At 42.1% G+C, this 27,486-nt stretch overlaps 1 protein-coding gene across 2 annotated transcripts in view; it reads right to left on the bottom strand.

Moving 5' to 3' along the window:
* The window catches only part of LOC119658931 (furin-like protease 1), a 712,092-nt gene that overhangs the window by 31,584 nt on the left and 653,022 nt on the right, over window positions 1-27,486 (bottom strand). For both annotated transcript variants that reach the window (XM_038066764.1, XM_038066765.1), the window contains exon 11: window positions 20,128-20,218. In XM_038066764.1, the coding sequence (XP_037922692.1) occupies window positions 20,128-20,218 (91 nt within the window). The remainder of the gene's footprint in view (window positions 1-20,127; window positions 20,219-27,486) is intronic.

Genomic DNA, 27,486 nt, shown 5'->3' with positions numbered 1-27,486 from the left:
TTTCGACTCCGACGGTAGAGTAATCTTCTACAACGGCACCTACTCCTCACCCAGTTTACAAAACCCACCCGTCCTTAGCGCCACTCCTAGGTTCCTTTCCCAAACCCCTCCCGCATGCTCCTCATCCCAGCCCACATCTTAGCTACTTTTTTATATAAAATTCAGCGAGTGGAGGTTTTTTTTTCGACTTTTCCTCCTGATAAGTCAGTTGAAGCCACAGTTTGTACCTTAAATTAAGCTAAGCTGTTAAGATAGTCCATAAGTTAGGTTAATTTAGCTTTGTAGTGATATAGGGTAAATAAAAATGTTGTTTTCAAGAAAAAAATGTTGTTTTCCACGGAGTTCAGTTTAGTTTTAGAGTTAGAACAGATCGCGTCGGTTATAAATACGCCTCGAATTGTACCGGTTGAAGGAATTGTTTTATAATTAATTGTGCAGTATGGTTGTATAATTTAGTGGAAAATAAACTCCTATATAAAATTTATAGAACGGTATGTAAAGTTAGAAAGTAACACTATTGAACATTTTTCTGAAAGGCTATAACCCGGACCTTAGTTCCGATGTTTAAAACCTTGAAAAAGAAAAGTGAGATTTGATCTCTGTATTAATTTTAATTGTAAAATAATTGTTCATTATTTGCAACAAATTTCATCTTCATAATTGTTTGTTTAATGGAAAATCATACTTTCAAATAAATCATATTATGAAATGAAATTTAGGGAATAAAGCATAGCAATTGAAAGATGATTTTTTAGGCAAAAATTCTGTGAAAACAGTTTCTTATTTTTCCATATTTTTAGTATTCATTCGTTATAATGTTTACGTTTTATATTTATTACAGTTGTTTTTATCTAGTCATACATATTTACGTCTAATTATATGTTTCGCAAAATGATTAGCCCTTACATTTTAACGTATTTCTTGATTTGTTGTATTGTGGTTTTATTATAATTATTTTCGGAATATTTTCACGATTTGCTTTGTTCATGTAACTATTTATGTCATCCTGTTCAGTTCATGTTATGTGAAATTTATTTCAAATTTATCTAAGCAATAATATTCATTTTAATGATTTTATTTTTAGATTTTGGTATATAGCAATACCGCTCCAGATATAATTGTTTTCTTTTTGATTATACCATTTGTTTTGTATAAAAAACCTCTAATTCTGATTTCTCTTATATTTTTTGTACAGAAAGAAATAAATTTATTTCGGGAAAGTTAAATATATTATCTAAAGTGGGCAATCACACACTTAGTATAATTATTTTCCATCATCAAAAGAACTTGTAAAAAATTCAAAATATGAATACAAATCTAATTACGAAAAACTGACGTATAGTTATTTAGAATTAAAAATACCAACCAAGCCCTCTTTTTCAAATTAATAGATACACACGTGGTCGTTACTTGATAATTATTTACAAAGGAGATACAGAAATACGATTATAAAAAATAAATGGAGTTTAATAAAAAATCTATTTAGTTATAAAACAAAATAATATCATCCAACCACAGAATTATATAAAAAAGTTTAACATAAAGTTCTCTCTAATAAAATAATATTAACAACTTAGATATGCATGTATCTTGGATAACAAAAAATTAAAAATAAGTAAAAAAAAACACGAAAAAAGAAAGTAATCACAACGGTCAAAAAAGTATTTACGTTCTCGGCCTTAAATTATTATATTTGTAAATATATTCTCATATTCTTTTAAAATATTCAGTTTAATTGAATACAACTAACAGTAATTATTGTTAATCATCTAAGAAATGCGAAGAATCTAACTTAATACCACAGAAAATCAAAGATATGATTTTAGATATCTCAAATATATATGCAATTGTCAATTGTACGTAAAATTATCCTAGTTTTGAATGTTTAGAAATTATTGTTTTATCAAAAATGGTTGCACATCGGAGTAGATTTGTAATGAAGAGCCTATCGCAAGGATGCATTGAATTGAGTAATGATTATTATTTAGGGGAGAACTTTTCTGAATGCATCAAGTCTAGATCGGTTTGTTACCAACTAAGAAAGCTGATTTGCCCTTATTTTCTTAGTCGATCACCCTCATGAGCTGGATTGAAGTAGTGCATGTCAATAAAAGCAAATAACTGACTAAAACTGAACTTTGTCTACGTATTTATGAGACACCAAAGGATTACTGGTCAGTTAGAAGATTATCTAAAACACAAGGACTCAAAGAACAGCACAGAAGAGGACAATATTGATCACTAGATTTTCGGCTTCTTATATCCTGGCGAGGAAATTAGACGTGAATATTGAGATGCAGTTCACCTAAATGTCAGATATTGTAGCATCTTCAAAGGAGTTGTGGGCAAGTAGAAGTATCTTTATAGGAAGCGGACTTGGGAATAGAGAATGCTGTTAATTTCGCTAACAGGATTGTTGTTATCAGTAAACATTACATGGGTATCTTAGGAAACCGATATATGCATAGTTTGTACTCAATGCATTCATTGGAAACCTTTGGGATAAACACACAATTGTTGAAAACGCATGCATGGGGGCTACTGGTTTCAAAGTAGGTTTTTCGTGGACGTAAATTATGTTTCTGGAGATAGTATAATAGCACAGTGGGCCTCCAATAAATTCACTTTGCTCTATCATGGTACAATGATACGCAAATGACTACCCTTTTGGACTAACTGTTAATGTCTTTTGGGAACCAAGCTTCGCATATATTACAATCCTTAGACTACCATAATGTCTTAAACCGTGAGAGTAAAAGCGAAATCGCCATTCGAGTTATCATCAGATTGTTCTTCAAGGATAGTCTAGATTGACATACTACCAGTAAGTCTAAATCGAGGGGAGCACCTTGAAAGAGAAATGATCGGAGGAAGGTGACACCAAAGGTGATAATCAATGAGGCAAATTGTCACACGCATTAGACGGTCCCAGAAAAAGAGACTTTATGTTGGAGCTCAAGAGATCCCAGGATGTAATCACCAAAGAATTTGTAAGGCAAATCGGATAGTCGTTAGGATAGGAAGCCGACACAGAGGCTAGCAGGCCGGAGATCACTATAGTCTGCAAAGATATATCATAGATGAGATAATAACGACAGAGGTTTCAGAGGCCTCGGAAAAGGAATTCTATCTTATCGACTGCAGCTGTGAAAACGTTAAAGAAAGGTTACGATGGAACACAAACCGCCATCAGGAGCCTACTAGTGAAGGCAGCAACCAAACCGTTGGCAGCAGGGAAAGTAAGAATGGGTTATGTGTCGTCTTGGGGAGCAGATGACATTGAAGTAATATCAGTCGAAATGACAGGTCGGCGGAAGGCTATATCAGCAAAGACTCTGGAGCTGACCCAAATTGCTTACTGTGTGAAGGGAAGCAGGGTGGGGACCATCGACCAATTGCAGGCAGCAGTAGGTATTCGGAATGGAGAAGAGTCCGCAATACAAATGGCATATGAAATTGATAAAAATCAATCCCAACCACTGGCAGGTGGCAAGCACTACTCTCGTAAATCATTCACGAGAGAAATATGGATGTGGCCATAATTAGTGAGCCAGTTCCAAATCACGGTGGTGACATTTAAGTCAAACACCAAACGGGCCAAACAGCGCTATGGGCTTGTGCAGAACAATCGTTTCAGGAAATAATGGAGCACCTGGAGAGAGGGTTTATAAGAGCAAAGGTGAAAGGAGTTTACATCAGTAGCTGCTATGCTCCACCCAGCGTTACACTTGCCGCTTGGCAGGTCAGTAAGGACTATATTCACAATGGCCGCCAAGCAATCTGCATGGAAATCAAAGGCGAATCGAGCTCGGAAAAGAGCTCTTGCCGAATGCCCAGCTGGATGGCGAAAACTTTTGAAAGGGACACGTTTTCCGCGGCACTCAAGCCACCGGATAGCATATGAGTAAAAATTGGTTCAAACAGCTGTGCGACTATGTCCATATGAACCCTTGAGGTGGGGCCTATAAGGCGGTAAAGAAAAGACTGCAGAGATCCCCAATGAGGTAACCTCCCCACACCTGCTGAAAGAGATTGCTGTCACTCTGTTTCCTCACCATGAAAACAGCGGAAGGCAAACGGTTGTCCAGCTAAACGAAGCATAATATCCCGAGTAACTGTGGAGGAGCTGGGGTAAGTATTTGGTAAGATTGGCGACAACAACGCTCAGGTTCGGATGTTTGGATGCCTAACAGAGCTTTGAAGCTGGCAGTCAAGACTAGGTTCGACCTTCGAGGCATGCCAAAAAGAAGGAATATCCCCCGCTCAGTTGGAAAAATAAAAGTTAGCGTTGCTTTCCAAACCTAACAACCCACCGACATACCCAGCATTTTACCGCCAGTACAATGGGGAAAATAATGGATAGAGTCATCTAAAACAGACTGTTATTAAATTCCGGATGAGAAAATGACGTTTATGCAAATAAACTTGAATCATTGCACGGTCGCTCAGGATTTACTTGAGCAGACCACGTTCCAATCTAAGATGGAAATTGCCATCATAAGTGAACCGTATAGAAATCGTCATGGTGGCATATGCGTCACAGATTCGACTGCTGGAGAGGCGATATGAGATTGCGGTCGACAGGCCAAACAATGTGTAAGTCAGGCAGCCAGTGGCTTTGTATGGGCAAAAAAAGTTTGAAGTTTGACACTGTCTGAATTCGAGGAAATGATTGATAATCTTGTTCTTGACGAAAGGGAACGAAGCCCAAAGGTGCTGGTGATTTCAACGCTCGAGCCCTTGAGTGGAATAGCAGAGAATCGAATGTCAGGGGCGCAGTTTATTAGAAGCGTTTGCGCAGATGGACATAGTTTTGACTAACGAAGGTGCTGTGAACACTTTTCAGAAAGGGGCGTCAGGTTCGATTGTAGACCTGACCTTTGTTAGCCTGCGCTGGCGCGTGGTATGTCCTGGTGCGTCACGCACAGCGATCAGCAGGCAATCTTCTTTGAGACATATATCCAACCACAGGGCAAAGACCCATCATGCCCAAAACCTAGAAAGTTTTCAGGCTGGTCTACAAAAACTTTGGATGAGTAGCCCTTCATAGAGGTGTGATTAGATCAACCTGATAAAACAGGCGTCTGTACGGAAAGAGCCGTCCATGTGGCTCAATGCATCGCCAAAGCATGTGACGCAGTACCGAGCTAGAAGAGCGGTTCAGAGGGCGGTAGGTAGAGTCGATCACGGGCAAAAAGAGTGCGCCTATAAGGCAGCCGCAAAACTCTCAAGCTCGCCATCCAGCGAAGCAAGAGAAAATGCTCTGCTCAGAAGCGGACGTAAACCCGTGGGGGAGTGCCTACAGAATCGTGGTGGAACGATTCAGAGGCCATTCATCTCTGCAGATCACGTGTCCTACCCTCTTGCTGAAAATCATCCAGGGGTTATTCCCCCAGCAAGAGGAGAGCACCGACGAAGAAGGCTGAGAGGGAGAGATCCATAAATAGATGGCAAGAGCGGTGGGAACGCTCGGGAAAGGGTCGGTGGACTTATAGCCTCATTCCTGCAATGAAGGAGTGGTTGGGGAGACGACAGGGTGAGATTAATTGTAATCTGAGATTAATTGTAATCTCACCCTCTCACGCAGAAGTAATTGATCATCATTAATTTTGGAATAAAATAAATTTGCTAGATTCAAACACAAGACGAGACATCCATCTTCATAAGCGTTGATTTTTTTCGTAATGAAGATGGAAACAAGGCGTTTAAAGGAGGGGGTAATGATCTTATCAAATTGGGAGCAGGTGAGTTGCTTATTGAATCCTTGGTTCTTTTAGAAGTAGAAAACAATAGTGCCAGAAAAGCTTTTTCAAAGGTTCAAAGTTAGTAGGAAAAGTCCATTAAATGTTGGTGGCTCAATCACGATAACTTGAAAGATACTTTAAAGTGCAGTTGCTCCAGTTGATTTCTCTTACTAGTCGCAAATAATTTCACTCACAAATCAGCGCTATGATCTTGATATGCTTCCTGTGAAAAACAAGATTCTTTTAACTTAAATCAAAATCTAATCATATTCTACTGAAGATCACGTTATCCGCATAGTACATACGTGCAACATGTCTGCTTTTAAGTTATGGTTGTTAGTTCATTGTGTATTGTCAGTTAAATTGTCCTATTCAGTTTCTAACGTTCCGATAAAAATTAAAAATAATCTAATAGAGCTTCTTAAATATTTTAGTTTTGATATGGAAAATTATTCTCTGCATGGAAAAATTGCAACTAGAAAAACGTTGAATCATTGCAGATTCATTCGTTAGTTGAAACTTTAACAGAAAATTGGCTCTAAATTGGCAATAATCTCTTATATACAGTAAAAGGAATGACTTTGTGCTACTGGTACAATATAATCTGGATTGTTTTTATATTCGTGATTAATTAGAAATTCAATAAATAAATAACAACGGTTACAGAACTTGTTACTGTCTTGGAGTCGAAGATATGTAGAAACTTATACTTTAGTGTTTAGGCGATATATTACGTAAATAATTTGCCATTCGACCTCTCCCGCAATGAAACAGTAATTATAGATAAATGTAACACAATCTATCAAACGCATATACATATCTGGATCGAATTATATATCAATTTCAGGATATTTAAGTATACATAGTAAAGATACAATAATTTCAAATCAATTTTTATTATTAAGTGCGTTTACCCAGGAACTTGAATTTTCTTTTTTTTTCGCTCTAAATTTTGCCTACTCGTAAGTTTATGCACACATGAATTATTAATTTTCATTTTCACACTCAACTCTACATTACACATAAATTTTTAACTCCATTTACATTTCTCTCTGAGGGAATTCCAGAGACGAACGTTTTTAATTATTCCCGATAATCCTTGATTTATTTGCTTTTAAATCGAAAAGAAAACACTACTACATTCATCCGCGCTACGTTTAAAGAGCTATGTATACAGCAATGATGAGCTTCGGTTCTTATTTAAGATTTAGTTTGTAATCTACTTTCGAAGATACTTTGGATAAGTGCCTTGCAGTGGTTTCCGGTGTGTGGTTAGGTGCATCCTTTGATAGATTTATGAAATACTCGTATTATCTCTAGAGATTCTTTCAAGGATGTCTCTGGGAGGTGTTGGTTTAGGCTTGATCTCTATCAGGGGAGTATATAATTTCGACAGAGTTAAAAAAGTTGAGGCTACGATTGATGGGATAACTGTCCAGATTAAACCTAATTAAAAGAACAGAGAGTACTAATCAACCCAACGGAATTGCTACCCTGTTGTCAAAAATGCTACCGAATTTAGGTGGTCCTAGCCAAAGCCGTTTGCTCCTTATCTCAAGAGATTTCAGCTCCATCTTGCCTTATGCAGACCCAGTCTGGGGATCAGCATTGAAGGTAGAAATAAATAGTAGAAAAATCGCAGCCCAATACCGACTTACATTACGAGTGTCGTGCACTTATTGTACAACATCAAACGAAGCAGCATTTAGGATTGCAGGCATGGGCCCCATTGACATCTAGGCGAACGAGGGTCGGCGATTCTATGACCCGACATATGCAATCGGCGAGTCCTGTACCAATCACAAGCAATTATCACTGCTGTTATGAGAACAAGGAAGCAGATTCCAGTCGGCTCAGATCTTCAGAGCCAACCCATGCGTTCTCGAAAGAAAGCAGCTATCCCACCTTGCAGCTAGAAATTTCTCTGAGGTCTCCAAAAAATGGTTCACCTAGTGTCTGTAGTCTGACTCTAACTAGAGCTGGGCAATCGCAAAGGAAGTGCCTGAGGGTTTCCCCCTCTTCTCCGTAGCTTCGGCAATGCAAATTGTTGGGTACGCCGAGCCTGACGACGTGGTTCCCTATGGGCTAGTGTCCCATGCAGGCTATCGTGATCTTGTATGCATTTGCAAGCGTCTGACACAGGAGTTCTCGTGATCGGATTTTGTTATAAGCGGGCCAAATCTTCCTTGACTTGGTACAGGTGAGCCTTCGCCATCTAAGGCTCGCAGCTGCTAAGTAGTGCGAGTAGATTCCGCCCGCCCGTTAACTTGGAGAGCGATGGAAAAATTGACAAAGGCGATCCACAATCTGCTGAGGAAGGAGGAACTTCGGAGGAAAGTAGCAAATAACGACATGAGCCGCAGGACGTAACTGATCCTGCCCTACGACGTAATACCAACATGGGAGTCCCGCGGGGTAAGCGAAGGAGAAGTAGGCGGTTTTAGCCAGTATCACATAACCGTATGGTAGAAGTCAGTGGGATGTTTTGAACCTTTCCATCTTCCAACGACAAAAACTAAACCGATTTTAATAAGATTTTCTTCTTAACAAACTTCAGACTTTAAAAAGGAAGTTGCCAAATTAAGTAATAAACAAATCGGATCGGATCATAAAACAGATTTGCTGATTAGCAAAGGCTCTAGAGTCGATGTGGTAGCAATGATCGTGGACTTGATTCATGAGCGATGTCGCTTAGGAAATGCTGCGCGGCGGCGACGCTAGATCACAGAGGCGATTTTAATTCGATCGGATTAGGATAAGAGGGCTTTGGTAACAACTGGCTGCCCCTGGATACTTGGTTTGGTTAATCATAGTTACCTTTCAGAGAGGCTTCTCTGGTACAAGACAGGCGACGGATTGAAAGAGGACATTGTGGCAGCTTTTAAGCGTCATGTGCCAGAGGATGGTTTTTGTAAAAACTGGCTCCCCTGGGTACTTGGTTTGGTTAATCATAGTTACCTTTCAGAGAGACTTCTCTGGTACAAGACAGGCGACGGGTTGAAAGAAGACATTGTGGCAGCTTTTAAGCGTCATGTGCCAGAGGATGGTTTTTGTAAAAACTGGCTCCCCTGGATACTTGGTTTGGTTAATCATAGTTACCTTTCAGAGAGACTTCTCTGGTACAAGACAGGCGACGGGTTGAAAGAAGACATTGTGGCAGCTTTTAAGCGTCATGTGCCACAGGATGGTTTTTGTAAAAACTGGCTGCCCCTGGATACTTAGTTTGGTTGATCGATAGTTACCTTTCGGAGAGGCTTCTCTGGTACAAGACAGGCGACAGGTTGAAAGAGGGCATTGTGACAGCTATTAAACGTCATGTGCCAGAGGATATAACGTCGATTCGTTTTGTAGACAACCTAGCGTTGGTTGTAGTTGCGAAACGCCCCGAGGACCTGAAATTATATGCAGGCGAAACCACTCATGCCATTAAATTATGCTTACAAACGGCTAAACCGAAACTGGCGGCCGAAAAGTTTGGGGCGGTTCTAATTACTACTCAAAGGAAAAATAATGCTGTTAGCATCCGGGTTGGTGATCACGAGATCGCTCACCAAATATCTTCGAGTAATGCTCGATTTCATGCTGATCTTTAAGAGGCACTGAGACTACCCCCAAGAGAAGTCACAAATTTTGCATATTGGGTGTTTGCCCAAAACTAAGGGGTCCGTGGACCACAAACAGTGGAACTAAGCTACTTCACAGTTGAACCAGTCCGCCACCAAATGGATGGTACACACAGGACTCCCCAAATTTCTTAAACAAAATTTAGTTCGGCTTCGGTCGGCTTAAGTCTGAATTTTATTAGCCGGTTTTTATCCTGTTGCCTCTTTTATCCTGAATGTCTAATTGAATATAAAGGTTCGGCAAGGATTGCAACAGAAAGTCGGAATGGAAATGCAAAATATCGACACCGCTTACATTGCAGGAACCAGTAAATGCCCAGTGTTTAGAAAGGCGTTCAAAGCTAAGTACAAGCCAGGTAGGCGGTACATCAACCGAGATACTTGGCTTTGCAATGATGATGTTGAAATGAAGGTCCGTGAAAAGAAATGCCTCTACCATAAGTTTCTCAAAGATAAAACGCTCGTCAATTGGCAAATTTATAAGAATGCCATCCGGGAATCAGAGAAAGCCATCGCTGTCACCCGAGCAGCCCATTACAAACATTTTTACGATGGGGGTAAGAGAGATCTGTATCGACTTGCCAAAAGTGGAAACGAACGCACACAGAGGTGGCGGGGAGGAAGACGGGGCGGCAACCATGTCGGCCGAACCAAAACCAAGTGGCCGAGGAGAACCTCCATAGTAGTGGTACCGGGAGACGCTGTATCGCATTGGCTTGCCGGCCGTGATGCAGTAGGCGAATGCTCGAAAGACATAATTAGGGCGATCAGACTCGAGTCTGCACGGGGACTCATCTGAAGTGGCAATAATCACGAAACTTTACTAGGGGTATACTGGCACCAAGGGAACCGGAATAGCCCCTGAATTCACATACTTCAGGTGAACTACTGTTGTATGTGCGTTCAGCTCGGTTGTTTGCGGTTGGCCCCCTAGTGAGAGCTTCATGGAGGTTGCAGTTGCGTTCAAACGAACAGAGACCTTCGGGTCTCAGTGTGGTGTTGCATTTCAACACGGATGCCGTACTCTTTAGTTCAGTAGAGATTTTGGTAGGTCTTGCATCCACCAGTATGAATGCTGAGATCGGCACCGTCGCAGCTTGTTGCGGCGGGGCTCTGATTGTGGTCACGTAAAACCCGATGACGTAACTGTCAACGCAACTGAAGTCGAGGAGGCAATAAAACCAATGAAATCTGGAAAGCGAAGAGCTGGGACCCAACACTGTGGCTCAGTGAATTCTTTAATCGGGTTATTCAGGAAGGTAGAACACCATCTGACTGGCAAGAAAGAACCACAGTTCCAATATGAAAAAAGAAAGGTAGTCCAGAAGAATGTTCAAATTACCGTCCGATCCTGTTACATTCCCATACCATGAGGATTTTCGAACGCATTCTTCACGACCGTATTCGCGAAATCGTTGAAACAGCCTTTAATTAAGCCGGACTTGGCAAGAACTGCGGAACTACTGACGCAATACACGCTGCGCGGTTACTCATGGAGAAACACCGTGAGAAGTATCGCCCTCTTTACGTCGCATTTCTGGATTTGGAGACAGTGTTTGACCGTATGCCACACCAAATCATCTGGTATGCTCTACAGCAGCACTTAGTGCCAGAAGAACTCGTTCGCCCTGTTCAATGGCTTTACCACGATTCGAAAAGTAAAGTTCGAATTGTGGCGGATGTATTAAAACAATTTCGTGTCTGTGTTGGTGTTCATCAAGGAAGCGCCCTCTCACTAGACTTCTTTGTTCTTGTTGTGGACACTGTCACACGGGACATCCAGCGCCATATACACTGCTTTATGCACATGATGTTTTTCTAGCATCTGATAAAAGAAAATGACTTCGAGCAACTTGTCCAAAAATGGAATGATCTCCTCATGCAACACGGTCTCCGATTAAATCTGAATAAAACTGAGTTTTTGACAACCAGTACCCATGCCTGCCCATAACTGAACAATTGAAATATCTGGGGCCAATGTTATCAATCAATGGAAAATTGGACTACGAAATTGCTTCACGCATTGACGCAACCTGGATGAAGTGGCATTTCACAACTGGTGTTTTTGTGACCAACGTATCAACAAACGTCCCAAATCTAAAATTTAGCGCAATGGCGTCCGCTCTGTCGCTCTCTATGTTTCTGAGTGTTGACCGATGATAAAAGACAATGAATGGCGTCTTGCGGCAATGGAGGCGAAAATGTTGTGTTGGACTAGTGGCGTGACACGTTTTGATCGCATCCACATCATTCCTAAGTCAAGATCCTTCGTTGACGCAGTTGATATAGTCTCTGAGCTAGTTTAGACCACAAAGGAGGAAGACAAATGCTGGGCAATAGCAACCTTGATTATAAAGGGTGCGTTCAACTCCGCAAAATGGAGCTAATTCATCCAGGCATTGTTTACATTGTTATCGAATTACCCCTGGGACTGTAGTAGTATTTTCTACAACTTGCGGTGTCCCATAAGTTTCTATTCTACATTCGATTTCCCAATGTTATGTTCTCCATTTGCAATTCCTCTGGTCAAATATCCTTCTGCAGCCAATCTCTCTCTACGACTGAGATGATAAAATGGGCAATCATATAAAACTATCATAATCCTAAATCTCTTACTCCGTGAACACAGATAGCTGCACTATGTGACATCAATAATGCACTACTGCTATCCACAATCCACTTTTCCTCCATTCCTTCGAATTCACGAATCGTTTAATCCAGTCGAAAACACGCAATCACGGTGGCCCTTTCTATACGCCATGCCAAAACTCTAAATTTTTCAGGAAAGTGAAAATTTAAAATGGATCCATTCCGCCGACTCGGTCCAATACGACTTTTGCGGATTCATGCAATTGAACGACACCATCCCAGGGAGATCGCTACAAACTTGAAAGTTAGGACGACAAATGTCCTTGGCAGCCAACCCTGCATATACATATATGTATATCCAAATATTTGTATTGTATCCTTGCATCCGTTTCGAAAGGAGATTTAATAGATGACGAGAGCAAATGGCGTACGTGTGCCTACGCGCGGCATACAGAACGTTGAGAAAATGGCGGCTATGAATGGAATGAGAATGGCGGCCATAAAGAAACATGTCTCCAGTAAAACTGTAACATTATCGCATTTAAAATGTCTCGTTTCGTTGAAATTTATGGTTCTTTGCTGGCTTCGAAATTTCAGAAAATTTGCTAGTTTTCCGAGGACATATAGGAAGCAGATAAGTGAAGTCCAAAAATGATAAATGACGTTGAATATTTAAAACTTTTGCAGTAGCTGGAGGTGATCCAGTTGCATAAGGGAAGGTGGAGTCAGGTTCGACTCTATTAAAGAGCGCGTTGTTTGTTTTAATTTCCTTTTTTGATGTTATGACGTCTTCAGAATCAGAATATCTATTTCAAGACAACTAGAAAAGTTGAAAAGGGACGAAGAAATGTAGTTGGTGTCGTCAACGAAAAGAGCCCCATTAGATGTTGCTGAAATTTGGAGTCGCGTTAAATTTCTTATTGCTACGTTCCTATAAATAGAAGGTTCTGTTATTATCTTCATGAAGAGTATTAAATCTAGAAGAGAAGGCAAGCTATGGTTAAACTGTAAATTTCAAGAATATGTAGGTCGTCTGTGCGGTGAGAAAACAGACCATGGGAAACGGCGGGCAGGCTTAAAGGGCATAGACTCAAAAACTTGAAACCACACTTTGGGGAAGAGAGCAGAAGGAGATACCGAAGAATCAAGATACAGGGTCAGGAGAAACTAACATTGTGGCGTAAAACAATCGCATACGAGGGCTTTCCTGATGGAAGTTGATATTATCGTCGTGTGCTGCCATCTATCAAACGACGGCAAAACCAATTTCAGACTGATAGGTTAGTTTGGATTTGGCAGCCATTCGAATAAGGCGTGTTTCGTGATTTTCGCTAAGATGTTAATTCGCTTTTTGTTTTTGAATAGGAAAAGATGCCAGGAGATAAAAGCAAAGTTGAATGGTATTTATGGGGACACTTCGCCATCTATGACCACAGTTAGATATTGATTCAACTTATTTAAACTTAAGCGAACATTCGTTTTGGATAAGGAGCGACCAGTACGCCCGGCATATGTGGTTAGAGAGGAAATCGACGAACGAAAGTGCGCGAAGTAGCAGAAGCAATAAAGGTGCCAACCGGAACTTCATTTACGTCGAGTTGTCACCGTTGATGAAACCTGGATTCATCATTATATACCAGAAACTAAGCAACAATCAAAACAATAGATTTCTTCCGGTGAATTTGCTTCAAAGAAGGCGAAGACGGTCCCATCGGCTGGAAAGGTCATCGCGACGACTTTTTGGGTTGCGAACGGCGTCATCCTCATGGATTTTTTAGAAAAAGGAAGAACGATCTCTGGACAATAATACAGCAAATTATTGGACCACTTCGACAAAAAATTGAAGGACACACGACTGCAGGTGCTGTTTTACCACAATAACGTACCAGCAAATTCATCCGGTGTGGTTGCATCCAAACCGCATAAATTGCTGCTGCACCCCCGTGTTCACCCGATCTTACCGCCTGCGGCTTCTTCTTGTGCCCTAACATGAAAAAATGGCTCGTGGGAAAAAAATTTTGCTCAAATGAGGAGGTCATCGTCGTAACAGAGGCATATTTTGGATAGTTCGAAAAATCCTATTTTTGGAGGGGATAAAAAATTGTCAAAGTTCAATTAATTGTCAGAATATTTTGAAAGGGGTTTCTATGCCCGTTATTAAAGCAAAACAAAGTTAGACCTTTGCCAACAGAATGCTTCGTTATATTGCTATGGAATATAAAATTAATCATTCAGTTGGCAAATGTCTAACTTAGCAGCAGGTATCATGATACCAGCCGGCGGTATTAAATGATAAAACCAATGTTCTGCAACAGCAGAAACTCGTTGTCGGACTCCAAGAAAAAATTTGACAAGCCTCTGAACCGATATTGTCGCGTTCACTAAAAGGTGCAGAAAAGTAGGGAGTAAAAAGAGTGGTTTTCTCTATTCTCTCTCTGTAAGTAAATTCGTGGAAACCAGAAAAGCAGTTCATAAATGGGTGTTGCAAAATTCTGAGAAACGTGCATGTAGATTCGAAACAAACGTACTGGAGCGTTGTTTTGGGCCATACCGGGTGAACACAGAAGGGGCAATATGTGGCCAATTGAATTTTTTCACGACTTTCCCAACCTTTGGCCCAAGTGTTAGAATCGAATATTACTGACGACTTGCTTCGGTAAAAAGTCCAATCTTTAGTACGAATTCATCAAGTGTGGGCTTTTTCGCAACGGAGCAGGCCCAAATTGTGGTTTTGAATCTTCTAGGTGATACTCAAATATTACTAGGTGTGATCTCTGTATTGCTAGCATATGATGACAATGTCTTTCTGTCTGTCAAACGCATTTTCCTTAGAAACGACTACACGGACGACACGACAGACTGAGATGAAATTCTGTGGATAAGTACATTCTACGCATCCAGTGAAAGGCATGGCTTTGTGTGGAGTTTAAGGAAGGGGTCATACCAGTGCAAAGCCGGGATGTACAATTTTTTTTTTTCCGAATATAGTCGCGTGGGGTGTCAAGCGAAAAGTCTCGGTTGGTATTTCTTTATTTGATATTGTTTGTAGATCAAAGAGCACAGCTCAAAAGGTACAGATTTGAAGAGGGACAGGGCTCGTATTCAGAACAATCTAAACTCATAAAAAAAATCCAATTGAATAAACTGAAGTTGTTGACACAGCAATGTGAAATAGGCACTCCTGATGAGAGTGGATTGGAAGGGGGGATCCGTGTAACCGTGATCATCACCGTAACAGGTTTAGAGATTCTTTGATAAAACCATTGAATAAATCATCAGAATCACCATTACTCAAATTACAAACGGTGGTGGACCTCACCTTCGTCGGTGATGCGCTAGGCAAGGACCTGTAGTGGCATGTCAGCGAAGAGTACATACACAGTGATCATCAGGCTATGATCTTCCAAACTTCGCATAGGAATAATATAAAGACAAAAAACAGAATAATGCTGAGTTGGATAACCAAAAAATTTGATAGTCGCTCCCAATTGCAGAAATGGAAGGAGGCATTCCTGACAAGCAATTCGGATTTCGTAAGGCAAAGTCAACTGTCGACACAATCAAGCATGAAGGCAAATGCTGTGCAGTAGTAACACTAGATGTAAAGAGTGCATTTAACTGTGCAAAGTGGAAAAACATCATGGAGGAACTAGTCAAACTACAGTCCCTGATATACATATACCGTACGCATTGTGTAGAATTTCTCCTGGATTGAAAACTGTATTGTAACTCGGACGATGGATTGAAAATATTCCCGACAACTTGCAGTGGGTCACAGGGTTCTATCCTAGGTCCCTTGCTATGGCTAATTATATAAGATAGAGTGTTGTTATTACGCCTTCCTAACAGTGTGTCAACCACTGGCTTTTTAACAATACAATAGAAACTGAACGCCTAGACAAGATTGAAATTTATGTAAGCGAAGCCATATGCGAGATCAATTCCTGGTTAAGGAATTCCAGCTTATTATTTGCTGAAAATAAAACAGAAATAGTTTTAATCAGCAAGAGAAAGAAGAAAACAACCGTGAAAATTAAAGTTGGCCAACAAATAATTAACTCCCAATCAGCAACCCAATACTTGGTGGTAATGATCGATGGATGGATGATTGCTCACGGTTTCAGCCTTGTGCTGGAAAAAACCAAAGTAGTCATCTTGACCAGAAGGAGAATTCCGAACATACGTCCTCCTTATGGGAGGAACACAGTCGGTTCTTGTCTATGGGGCGAAAGTTATGGGCTGATGCCCTGGACAAAGAGGTGCATCGTAAGCGACTTGCTCAAGTGCAGACCGCAAGTTTTGCGATTGGCGTCTGCTTATCTCTCCGAACCGGCTGTGATGGTGATTGCGGGAGTGAACCCATTGGCCTCCTTGGCAAGGAGCGCAAAGCTATCTACCGGCGTAAGGGCGAGAACTTAAGAGAAGTGGTTGCTCGTAAAGAACGTCAACGCACCCTTACCGGATGGCAACATTCTTGGCAAAATGATCCAAGGAGCAGATAGACTGCGCGGCTCATCGACAATTTAAACCTGTGGGGGAACCGAACGCACGGTGAGATTGATTACTTCCAACTTCTAAACGGGCATGGGGGTTTTCAGTCTTACCTGCACAGGATTGGGAAGGCGCAACCTCCTGATTGAGTGTTCTGCAATGGAGTGGCGGACGACACTGAACACATATTTTTCTCTTGCGAGAGGTGGGATGGCTTTCTTCAGCAGCTTTATGCAGACGCAGGCGAGCTCTCTCCAGAGAACATTGTCAGAGAAATGCTGAAGAGTGCTGGTAACTGGTATCGCATTGCGCATTATGTTCGGGCTCTTTTTACTGCGAAGAAGATTGAATTCGACCGGCGGAGGGATTGGATGGTAAGGGGTTCCCTGAACTGACAACTCCTTTCCTCCCCTCCTCTTCCGTTGGTGAAAGGAATTCCCTGACTTGAAGGCTCCCAAAGCCGGGATAGCGGGAGGGTTAGCCCGAGGAAATTAAGCTGCTCGAAGACAAGAAACCACTTCCAAAATCCAGCCCGCTGATAAGATTAAACCCCTTTGTAGATTCAGAGCTTCCGTCCCCATGTACTCAGGGAGGGCGATCAGACCCGAGTCTGCAAGGGACTCATCTGAAGTGGCTCTGCCACGTAGCCTCACCGGAGCTTATCTGGTACCATGGGAACCGGGATGGCCCTCTGAGAGCATATGCTCCAGGAGAATTCCTGGAGGATGTGCTCTCGGCGCGGTTATTTGCGGTTGGCCCCCTAGTGGGAGTTGCACGGTGGTTGTGGTTATGCCTACATCGCCGGCAGAGCTCCTCGGAGCTCAAGCGTGGAATTGCGCTGTACAACTCGGGTGTCGTACTCCTTAGTTGCGGCAGAGGTGTTACATAGGTCTCGCATCCACTGGTATGAATGCTGAGCCTGCACTCAGTATAAACCAGGAACGCTGTGCTTGCATGGCGGGGCTCTGATTGTGGTCCCAAAATCAATTCGTGTCCAAAGAGGACCGTGGGATTATGCCTTCACGGCAGGTACTCACGTTAAACGACCCCAGGATTTTCTTGTACATTCAGAGCATTTGCTCAAGGTAGGGGGAAGGATAGAACAGAGTTTGGTTTGCGAGAACAAAAGGCATCCCATTATACTGCCAAGAGGACATTTCGCTAATCTGCATCACCACCTAACGTTTCATGGAACAACGCAGTTGGTCCTTAGTACAATAGGAGAGAAGTATTGAATCATAAACGGCTTGATTGCGGTACAATCTTTAATAAGGAAATGCTTGATATGTTTTAAGCTAAATGCGAGACCGACCTAACAATTGATGGAGGAATTGCCTATCGAGCGGGTTCGCCCAGGAAAACTTTTTGCACGAAGCGATGTTGACTATGCTGGTCCTATATCCATCAAATGGAGAAGGGGAACTAAAACACTGAAAGGATACATCGTCGTCTTCGTCTGTTTGGCTACGAAAGCGATACATTTCGAATCGCTTAGACGCTTCGTGGCACGCAAAGGAATGGCTCATATCCTGCTCAGTGACAATGGAACTAATTTTATTGAAGCAAATAAAATATATTGCTGAAGAATTTCAAGAGCATGGTTGCTGAAGCGCAGGTAACATTGGCGGGAAATATAATAATAATATAATATAAATTGGAAATTCATCCCACCAGGCAGCCCTCATTTCGGCGGTATCTGGGAAGCCGCGATGAAATCTATGAAGCGACACCTATTCAAAAGAATCGGTAGCCACGTACTAATCGTAGAGGCAATGTACACGGTGCTAGCGCAAATTGAAGCCTGCATGAATTCAAGACCTTTAACACCGGTTAGTGACGACCCTAACGATTTCACAGCGTTAACTCCAGGTCATTTCTTAATCGGACAATGTTTGTTTGAGATACCAGATGATGACTGAGGGTCTTCTCACGCATAAGTGGCAGTTGGTGCAGAAATTAAAACAACAATTTCGGGAACTATGGAATCTGGAGTACTTGACGCAAATTCAGCAGAGGGCAAAATGGTTTACGGCAAACGAAGAGATACATGAAGGAAACTTGTTGCTCATCAGAACTGAAAATTGTCCATCAATGCATTGGCCACTGGGCAGAATCACAGCGTTGCATCCTGGAGCGATGGCTTAGAATCGTAACCATTAAGACGACTCACAATTTCATTAAACGTCCAAACACCACAGTGTGCCAGCTACCGAAGGACGAACAAGCCTTCAATTGGGCGCTACAACAGAGTAGAGAATGTCACGTCAATCAGGAGCCATCGACTGCGAAGGAAATCGCCAAAAGCAAGAAAACGAAGGACGCAGGCCAGAGGTAGCTCCCAACCCCCTTTTGTAAAAATCAAGCCAAAACCTTCACCCTCCCTATGGTTGTAAAATCGCATCTCGTTAATATGTGAGACATCCTAGTAATTATTTGTATCTTTCTTAACATATATCTATGCTGTTTTTTCTATTCAAATAACGATCAATTAAGTGGTTGGTTTTATCTATTACTGTTACGATTACGAATTATCCTTAAAAATGTAAATTTCAATTTTGGCAACGTTTTTATATAATAATTGCACTTGAGTGGATTTTCCTTTTTATTCTATAAAGTTACGACTTCCACTGGATGTCCTTGTTCTAGATATTGGTATGAAAGTAGTGCTCTTTAATTAAATTCAACAATTTCACCGAACGTCCTGATAAAAAAATCTTAAATTGAGCAGAACCTAGTTTGGATTTCAAAAATAGCCGCCTTAATTTTTTTTTATTTTTTTAAAGATATGCAAAATTATCAGGAATTTTAAAATTTAAACTAAGCTAACTTGAATATCTCGCTTGGAACCGAGTGTTAGGTGAGAAAGCGAAATAAATCTTACAAAATTTTGAAGATTGATTAATCTAAGCTGCTTTGTTTGCCGTCCGCTCTTATTACGCCCAATAAACCATTTTGGCACTATTTACGATAAATATCTCCGTTCCAATGCTCGACTTCCATTAGGGAACATGAAAGTAGATGGGGAACACTCTTCTGCTGAAAGTTCGCATTATTTAATTTCGTGCAATTCACGCTTACGTACTTTCTCCTAATTCCGCTTCTAGTTCGATTATCCGCATCTTAAGTCTAATTAATTTCCATACGAATAACTACTTACTTTACGCCGTTATTTTATTTCATTATGGTTACTTCTTTGATTACTTTATATCAAAATTTGTTCTTATTATTTAGCCTTCTTAAGTTTACATTGAATCTTTGTTTTTTTCACAATTTCGTATTGAAATATAATATCATAAATAAGAAACCAACCTGATCCTTTTTCAAATCCACACTTGACTTAAAATTAAAAAAATTAAAAATTTTGCCTTCAAAAAATCCCTACATCCCTCTCGAGGATATTGTTAGAGTTCACTATATAGATCAAGTGGAGTTTAGAAGAGAAGTTAACGAAAAATGTAAAGAGTTCGGACAGTTACCGCCACGGTTTGAATTTAGTTAATTATTTTTGAAATTAACTTAAAAATAGAAAACAAGATATTAAACGTAGTTCACCGTTTGCGTGTTTAATATTTAATATTATGATAATTTGTTGCTAATTAAAATTCTAGTTGGGGTTTTATTAAAGTAGCTTATTCCTGATGTTAGGTATTGGAATAAAATAAAAATAATTAAACACAAACCTATGCATCGCTGATCGGCTATGAAATTTGTACAAGCGGTACTGGTTTGGTCATTTGTTGTGCGTTGAACATCAACATGGTTTTCGCCAATCTGAAAATTATGAAAATATGGAAATTTGTATTCAATCAACTGAATCAACTGTTTTTGAATTGAATACTATAAATACTGTGAAAAAACGTGGAAGAATTACTACTTATGTTAGTGAGATTAAAGCCTGTTGACTCTAAGAAACGGGGGTGGCAGGGCGATCCCCCGGAAAAAGAGTTGCACGTGCGGAATAGAAATTACAGTGAAAACAAGTCAGAATACCGGGAGCTGGTCGCGGTTATAGGATAGTATAGGTCCCAGGACGAAACGTGGATTTGTACCTACGATGGAGCATAAAACCTGCGAAACGCCTGCTGAACCAGCACTAACAGCTCTACTACCAAACCCTATCTCCACCTTCACGCGGTGATCGCTGGGAGTTCTTTCTTAATGAAAAACTGCAGACGGAGGGGGATGACAGCAAGTCTCCCGCGCCTAAAAACGGGGCACAATGTACCAAGTGGTTTTCCAGGTTAGAGGTTGGGTAGAGCTGACAACCCTACACGGAAAACCAATGTAACGAAGCCAAGGAAGGAGCCTCGGACAGGATAGATTTTACAACGGCGAACCTGGTAACGACAACGGATTAACAACGTGAGCTCCCTCTACAGACCGAATGCTGCGGAGCAGCTAGCTGATATCCTGTCCCAATATAAGGCTGATGCAACAGCGTTGCAAGAGATGCAATGGACAGGGACCGGTTTCCTGACGAAGAGCCACTACACCATATAATATAGCGGCAATCCAGTAAACCATGTGCTCGGAGTAGGTCTCTTAGTCAGCCAAAAAATGAAACCTGCTGTTATTGACTTTGAAAATATAAGCGAAAGGCTATGCACTCTGTGTTTGCGAAGCAAGTTTAGAAATATAAGCCTCATTAACGTTCACGTCTCAACAGAAGAGACTGCACAGTCGGAGGACCCTCAAAACCTGTCCTAAGTATCATATCCAAATCATACTTGGAGATTTCAACAGTCAGGTAGGGAAGGAGCGATACGTTGGCTCTCATAGCTTACACCAAGATACAAATGATAACGGACTGCGCATTATTCAGTTAGCAGTATCGCACGAAATGGTTGTTGGAAGTACCTGGTTTGCGCGGAAAGCGGTCCACAAACATACGTGGGCCTCTCCAGACGGGACCACTTTCAACCAAATTGATCACGTGTTGCTCGACCGCCGCCACGTCTCAGCCTTGATGAATGCCAGAACATATAGGAAGACCAATATAGACTTGGACCACTCAGAATCCCCTTTGACAATCAGGTGAGAGTGAATACCGAAGCCATCCACAACACAACCCTCCGCAACACATATAAGATCCCGCAATAACCGCAGTCAACAGAGATCCTGGAGATGAAGCATCAGCAAATGATCTTCACAATCACCTGAAGAATATTATTATTGATTTGGCCACAAAGATACTTGGCCCCAGCCGCAAAAAGAATCGGAATCGGTTTGACGATGAATGTAAGCCAGCCACAGAACAGAAGAATGCTGCATACCGACTAATGTTGCATTCTCAAAGAACGCAGGCACGCACGGATACTTATCAAGAACTCCGTCGATGGGAGACTTCACAGAAAAAATAAGCAAGCCTGGGTGAATCAACAGATCTGTGAACTCAAAAAGTATGGGGAACAACCGCAACAAGCGCGTAAGTTTTACCAACAAGTCAGCAGGATGAAGCCTTACACACCTCGATGTTCATCCTGCCGAGACAAAGAGGGAAATCTGATTTTCGACAGAATGGGCTTATTGGGTTGAGTATTTTGATGAACTGCTCAACAACCAAAATATTGGCGAGTTGGAGGTTTCGCCAACTGAAGACGACATACAAATACTGCCACCACCAAGTATAGGAGAAATAGTCCATGCAATTCATCGGCTTAAAAATCATAAGTCGCCAGGAACCGATGGAATTACAACCGCATTGGAAATAAATATATATATTGGAAATAAATAACCCCACACCTGACACCATGCCTGCATGCGACCAGGCGCGTGTCATGGGTTGCGGATAATGACATGACCCACCGGGTCAGCTACGAATATCGCAAGTTAATCTTGTAAATAAGTAGCCGCGGACAAGCAGAACGTTTCCCTTTGTGTTCGTCTTCCCTTACCGATTCTTCCCGTTCAGGGGGAGTAAACCTCCTTAACAAATCCGTAATCCGGGGTGAAGGGATCGACGCGCCTATCGGATGAATTGCAGTGACGTTACACTGTATTTCAGCGGCTCCCCTCCAAATACCTTCCCTACCTTTGGAGGTAACCATGGGGCATTGCAACATTGGGGCTCTGTTGCAGGGTTGACTGCTTCCCCAATACTCGTGGGAACAAAATTGGGGAAAATAATTTAAATTCTCTTAACGGGACCCCAGGGATACGAAGACAGTACCCAACACGGTTAAGGGTCGTTCAACAACATCAGAGCGGCTCTTCGCCCTTGGATGTTTTGGCGGTTATGCCGTCAACCACCAGGGACGGGAGACCTAGGCGTCGTATGGTTTGGACGAACCAACTCAACGAATTTATCGTCCGCGCCTATTACCGTGTCACGGATTTGGAACGGAATCCATCAGGGTACAGACATCAACTACATGACGCGTTCATAACCCGATTTCCGGAGCTAAGTCATGTTCCGGAACAGAACGTCGTCAACCAGTACCGAGTGATAGTGAATAACAACCGAGTTGCCTTACCAACTAGGCAACAAATCTTCCAAGAGGTTTCACTTGAGCTCGGGCTGGAGTCATCAAATTACCGGACTAGTCAAAGGAGTAACACAAGTACTCCACCTGTAAGGCACTCCATGAATCCAGTAGTCAGGAGAAGCTTAGTAACTGGGGATGTCGACCCAATTTATAATGAGGCTTTGACCGCATTCCAGGTCGCATTCACAGAGTATGCTGAGATTCTCCCAGACGCTAGGCCAAGGATCCCTAAACTGAAGTTTACTTCGGCAACTACTAACATCATTGCTGCCGTTGACAGAATTTTGGCTGATCGTTTGGCTAGCGAGATTACTGCTACAGAGGTTCACAGCCTGATCTACGTTGCAGCTGCCACGGTTATTCGTCTCCATAACCAACATCTTAGAGCGAATAACAGAGGTATGCGCAGAAGGACTTTACCGTTCTGGGTGTTTCGACTCAACAAAAGAGTCGAAAAGTTGAGAAAGGAGATTGATCGTGTGACGCAAGCACTCCTTGGAAATCCATCACCAAGAGTGCACAGATGCGTTGCGAACATCATTGGAAACTATCATACCATCTGTCCAATGATATGCCAATCGAAGAAATCCTCGAGGTGCTGAAGCAGAAACTTGCGGTATGCTCCAATCGCATCCGTAGGTATCAGAAAAGCTTTCAGCGAAGGACAGACAACACCTTGTTCTTCCAGAATCAACGAGGATTCTACAAAAATCTCATCAACTCAGGTAGGGAAAGTAACCTCAATCTGGATCAGGCAGAAGACTTCTGGAGAAGTGTTTGGAGCGAATCCAGTCGTTGCAATTTAGAAGCAGCGTGGCTCCCACACCTTATGCGTTCATGCGAGGCCCTCCCCGAAATGACCATGCCTGACGTAACTGAAGTCGACGTTAAAGCAGTCCTTGACAAGGCAGGTAACTGGAAGGCGCCAGGAGTTGACAAGATTCACAACTTCTGGCTGAAGCGGTTCAAGAGCACTCACAGGATATTGGCAAATCAATTTAATCAGATGATTGCCGATCCTGATTTAGTTCCACCATTTTTCACCAAGGGAATAACTTTCCTCATCCCCAAGGAACAGGGTGTCTCTTGCCCTTCAAAATGTCGACCAATTACTTGTCTTCCTACCATCTACAAGGTCTTCACTTCAGTTCTGTGCGCGAACATCTCAAAACATCTTGATGTTCATAAATTGATAGCTGAGGAGCAAAAAGGATGCGCAAAAGGCTCCCGAGGCTGCAAAGAACAGCTTATAATCGATACGGTAGCTGTAAAGCAGGCTGTCCACCAAAAACGAAACATCTCGACAGCCTACATCGATTATAAATCAGCCTTTGACTCCATATCACATTCGTGGTTACTACAAGTGTTACGCTTGTATAAAATCAACCCGAATGTTGTTCTTCTACTGAGAACAGTAATGAAGAATTGGAGCACGAAGCTATCGGTATCTTCGCAAACATCAGGAGAGATACCAGTCAGGCGTGGCATTTTCCAAGGCGACTCTCTAAGCCCACTGTGATTTTGTTTGGCTTTGATTCCGCTATCCCATCTTTTGCACGAAAGCAAATACGGGTTCTAAGTCAAGCATGGCATATTGTCGAAATGTACATTACGCCATTTAATGTACATTGACGACATCAAATTGTATGCCAAAGACGAGAACCAACTTCGCTCCTTGCTGGACATCACCATCCAGTTCAGCAGGGATATCGGCATGCAGTTGGGTTTGGAGAAATGTCGCATAAAAACAATTGTTCGGGGAAAACACACCGACAGCGAAGGATACAGCCAAAATAACATCCGAATTGAGGGCATGGACTCGGACGACGTCTACAAATACCTCGGCATATTGCAAGCAACAACACCTGCTGTGGCAATAATCAAATCTAAGTTGCTGGGGGAATTGGAACGGCATCTGGATCTTGTCCTTAAAACTGAGCTGTACAGGAAAAATAAAATCATGGCAATCAACACCTTCGCCATTCCCGTCCTTCTATACACTTTCGGTGTGATACAGTGGAGTAATACTGATTTAGAATCTGTCAATAGACGGGTAAGGGTAGTTCTTGCAAACAACAACAAGCTGCCGAAAAATTGAGGATCACTATCCCACGTCATCAGGGAGGAAGGGGGGTACTTGATTTAAAAACGATGCACTACAATTACGTGCATTCTCTTCGTGAGTTTTGCTATGAGAAACAATCCTCTAGCCAAATACATCAGGCTACCGTCATGGCAGATAATGAATTATCTCCTTTGAACTTGAGAAGCAGAGAATGGGATCCCATGTTGAATGTTATTTCAGTCCAACAGAAGATCGACATGTAGAAAGAGAAACCCATTCACGGAGGTCATATCAAAAATTTGTTGTTGTCAGGCATTGACATCGAAGCCTCCAACAAATGGTTGACAAGTCTTGTACTTTTCTATGAGACCGAAGCATTCCTAACTTCAATTCAGGATGCTTCGCTCCCAACAAAAAATTATAAACGGTACATTCTTCACGACTCCTCAATCACCAACTCCAGTTGTAGGTTATGCAACTGTGAAGAGGAGACCATCCAGCACATAACATCTGCGTGCAGGATGTTGAGCAGTACCGAGTACACCAATCGTCATAACTCCGTCTGCAAGATTCTCCATCAAAACCTTGCGTTGAAGTATAACTTAGTGGCAACCTACCATCCTTACTATAAGTATACTCCGCAGAGAATCTTGGAAAATGATCGGGTCAAACTACTGTGGGACCACACTATTGCCACCGACCACAGTGTTAATCATAACAGACCCGATCTAGTTCTGCTTCTGAAGGAAGAACGAGCGTGCTTTATAATCGATGTAGCCGTACCGTTGGACCGGAACACTGTTGAAAAACAGCACGAAAAAATCCGGAACTACGGCCCCTTGGCAGACGATATAAGCAGACTTGAAGACTACAAAAGATCGAAGTAGTCCCAGTAGTAATTTCAGCGACGGGATTAGTCCCGCAGAACTTACATAAAGCGCTGAAAACGCTCGATCTTAGGGCTGGACTATACATGGAGATGCAAAAAGCAGTTATCCTTGCAACCTGTGCTATAGTCCGAAGAGTCCTGTCCGGTAACAATCTGACCTAATGGGTTTCAGTCTTGATCCGCACTGTCTTCAATATAAGATCCATGTCTCTGTAGTGTAGGACCTCCGCGTCATTGGCTGAAGTGTTTGCGACAATCGGGATGTAGCAATACATTTTCGCATGGTCGCACACACTTTGCGTTAAAACGCATCATCGCTGTGATGCGGGCCTTTGGATGTTGCCTTCAGCCCATCCTTAGGTTGGTCGCCCCTCGGTCCGGTTGGGCGGGAAGAGGGTCCGTGGGCTTTTTGAACTATATATATAAATATGGAGGCGACCAATTACACCAAGTGCTTCATCAACTGATGCTCCAAGTGTGGGACAGCGGACCAATGTCTGACTACTGGCAAAGAGGCATTATCTGTCTCATACATAAAAAGGGGGATATCACACAGTGCAGCAGTTATCACGTTGCTGAGTACCATCTAAAAAATATTCTCCTCTATCTTGTTAGGCCAAATAGCCCCATACGCCCAGAACATCATTGGCCCATACCAAAGAGGATTCACTCCAACCAAATCAGCAACAAATCAGATTTTCTCTGTGCGGTACGCGATGAAAGAACTGTTGGAATATGAACATTAGTTGCACCATCTTTTCGTCGACTTTAAAGCCGGCTATGATAGCATAGCCAGTGTAAAACTGTACACGGCCATGAGAGAATTCGATATCCCGACGAAATTGATAAGACTGACTAGGCTGACCCTGACCAATGTGCGAGGCCGGATAAAAGCAGCAGGATTACTCTCAAGACCATTCGAGATCAACAACGCTCTAAGACAAGGGGATTCCCTATCATGCGTCGTCTTAAACCTGGCCCTGGAGAAAGTGATCCGTCAACCTGAGGTAAATGCAGGCGGCAATCGGGGCGAGATCTTGGGATGCACATCAATGAAGGCAAGACAAAATATATGGTGGCAACGTTAGCACCGAAAACCAACCAGCAACATCAAACCGCACTAGTCAACCGGGAGAAATAAAGATGGGACAGTACAACTTTGAGACCGTTGATAATTTCTTCTATCGAGATTCTAAAATCACAACCGATAACAGCTATGACGATTAAATCCGCGCACGGTTGTTGCCAGCCAACAGACCCTATTTCAGTTTACAAAAACTGTTTCACTCGAAATGTCTCACCCTAGGGTCAAAGCTCTTACGGTACAAGACAATGATCTTGGCAGTCCTCATGTATTCCTCGGAGACTTGGGTTCTTAGCAAGAAAAATTGCAAACTCTTGGCCGCGTTCGAGGGAAGAATCCTCCGAAGAATTTTTGGCTCCCTACATGAGGATGGCCAATTCCGTAGCCTACATAACGACGAAATATATGATGAACCGTCAGGTTGTGGATAAAATCCGGCTCAATAGTTTACGGTGGGCGGGACACTTAATCCGTATGGATGAGGATGATCCAGCCCGGAAATTCTATAGGGACAAT

Source organism: Hermetia illucens, chromosome 6 (assembly GCF_905115235.1).
Source record: "Hermetia illucens chromosome 6, iHerIll2.2.curated.20191125, whole genome shotgun sequence".
Taxonomy (NCBI): Eukaryota; Metazoa; Arthropoda; class Insecta; order Diptera; family Stratiomyidae; genus Hermetia; species Hermetia illucens.
Note: the sequence above shows the minus strand (reverse complement) of the source record. Positions and strands in the feature narration are given on the sequence as shown.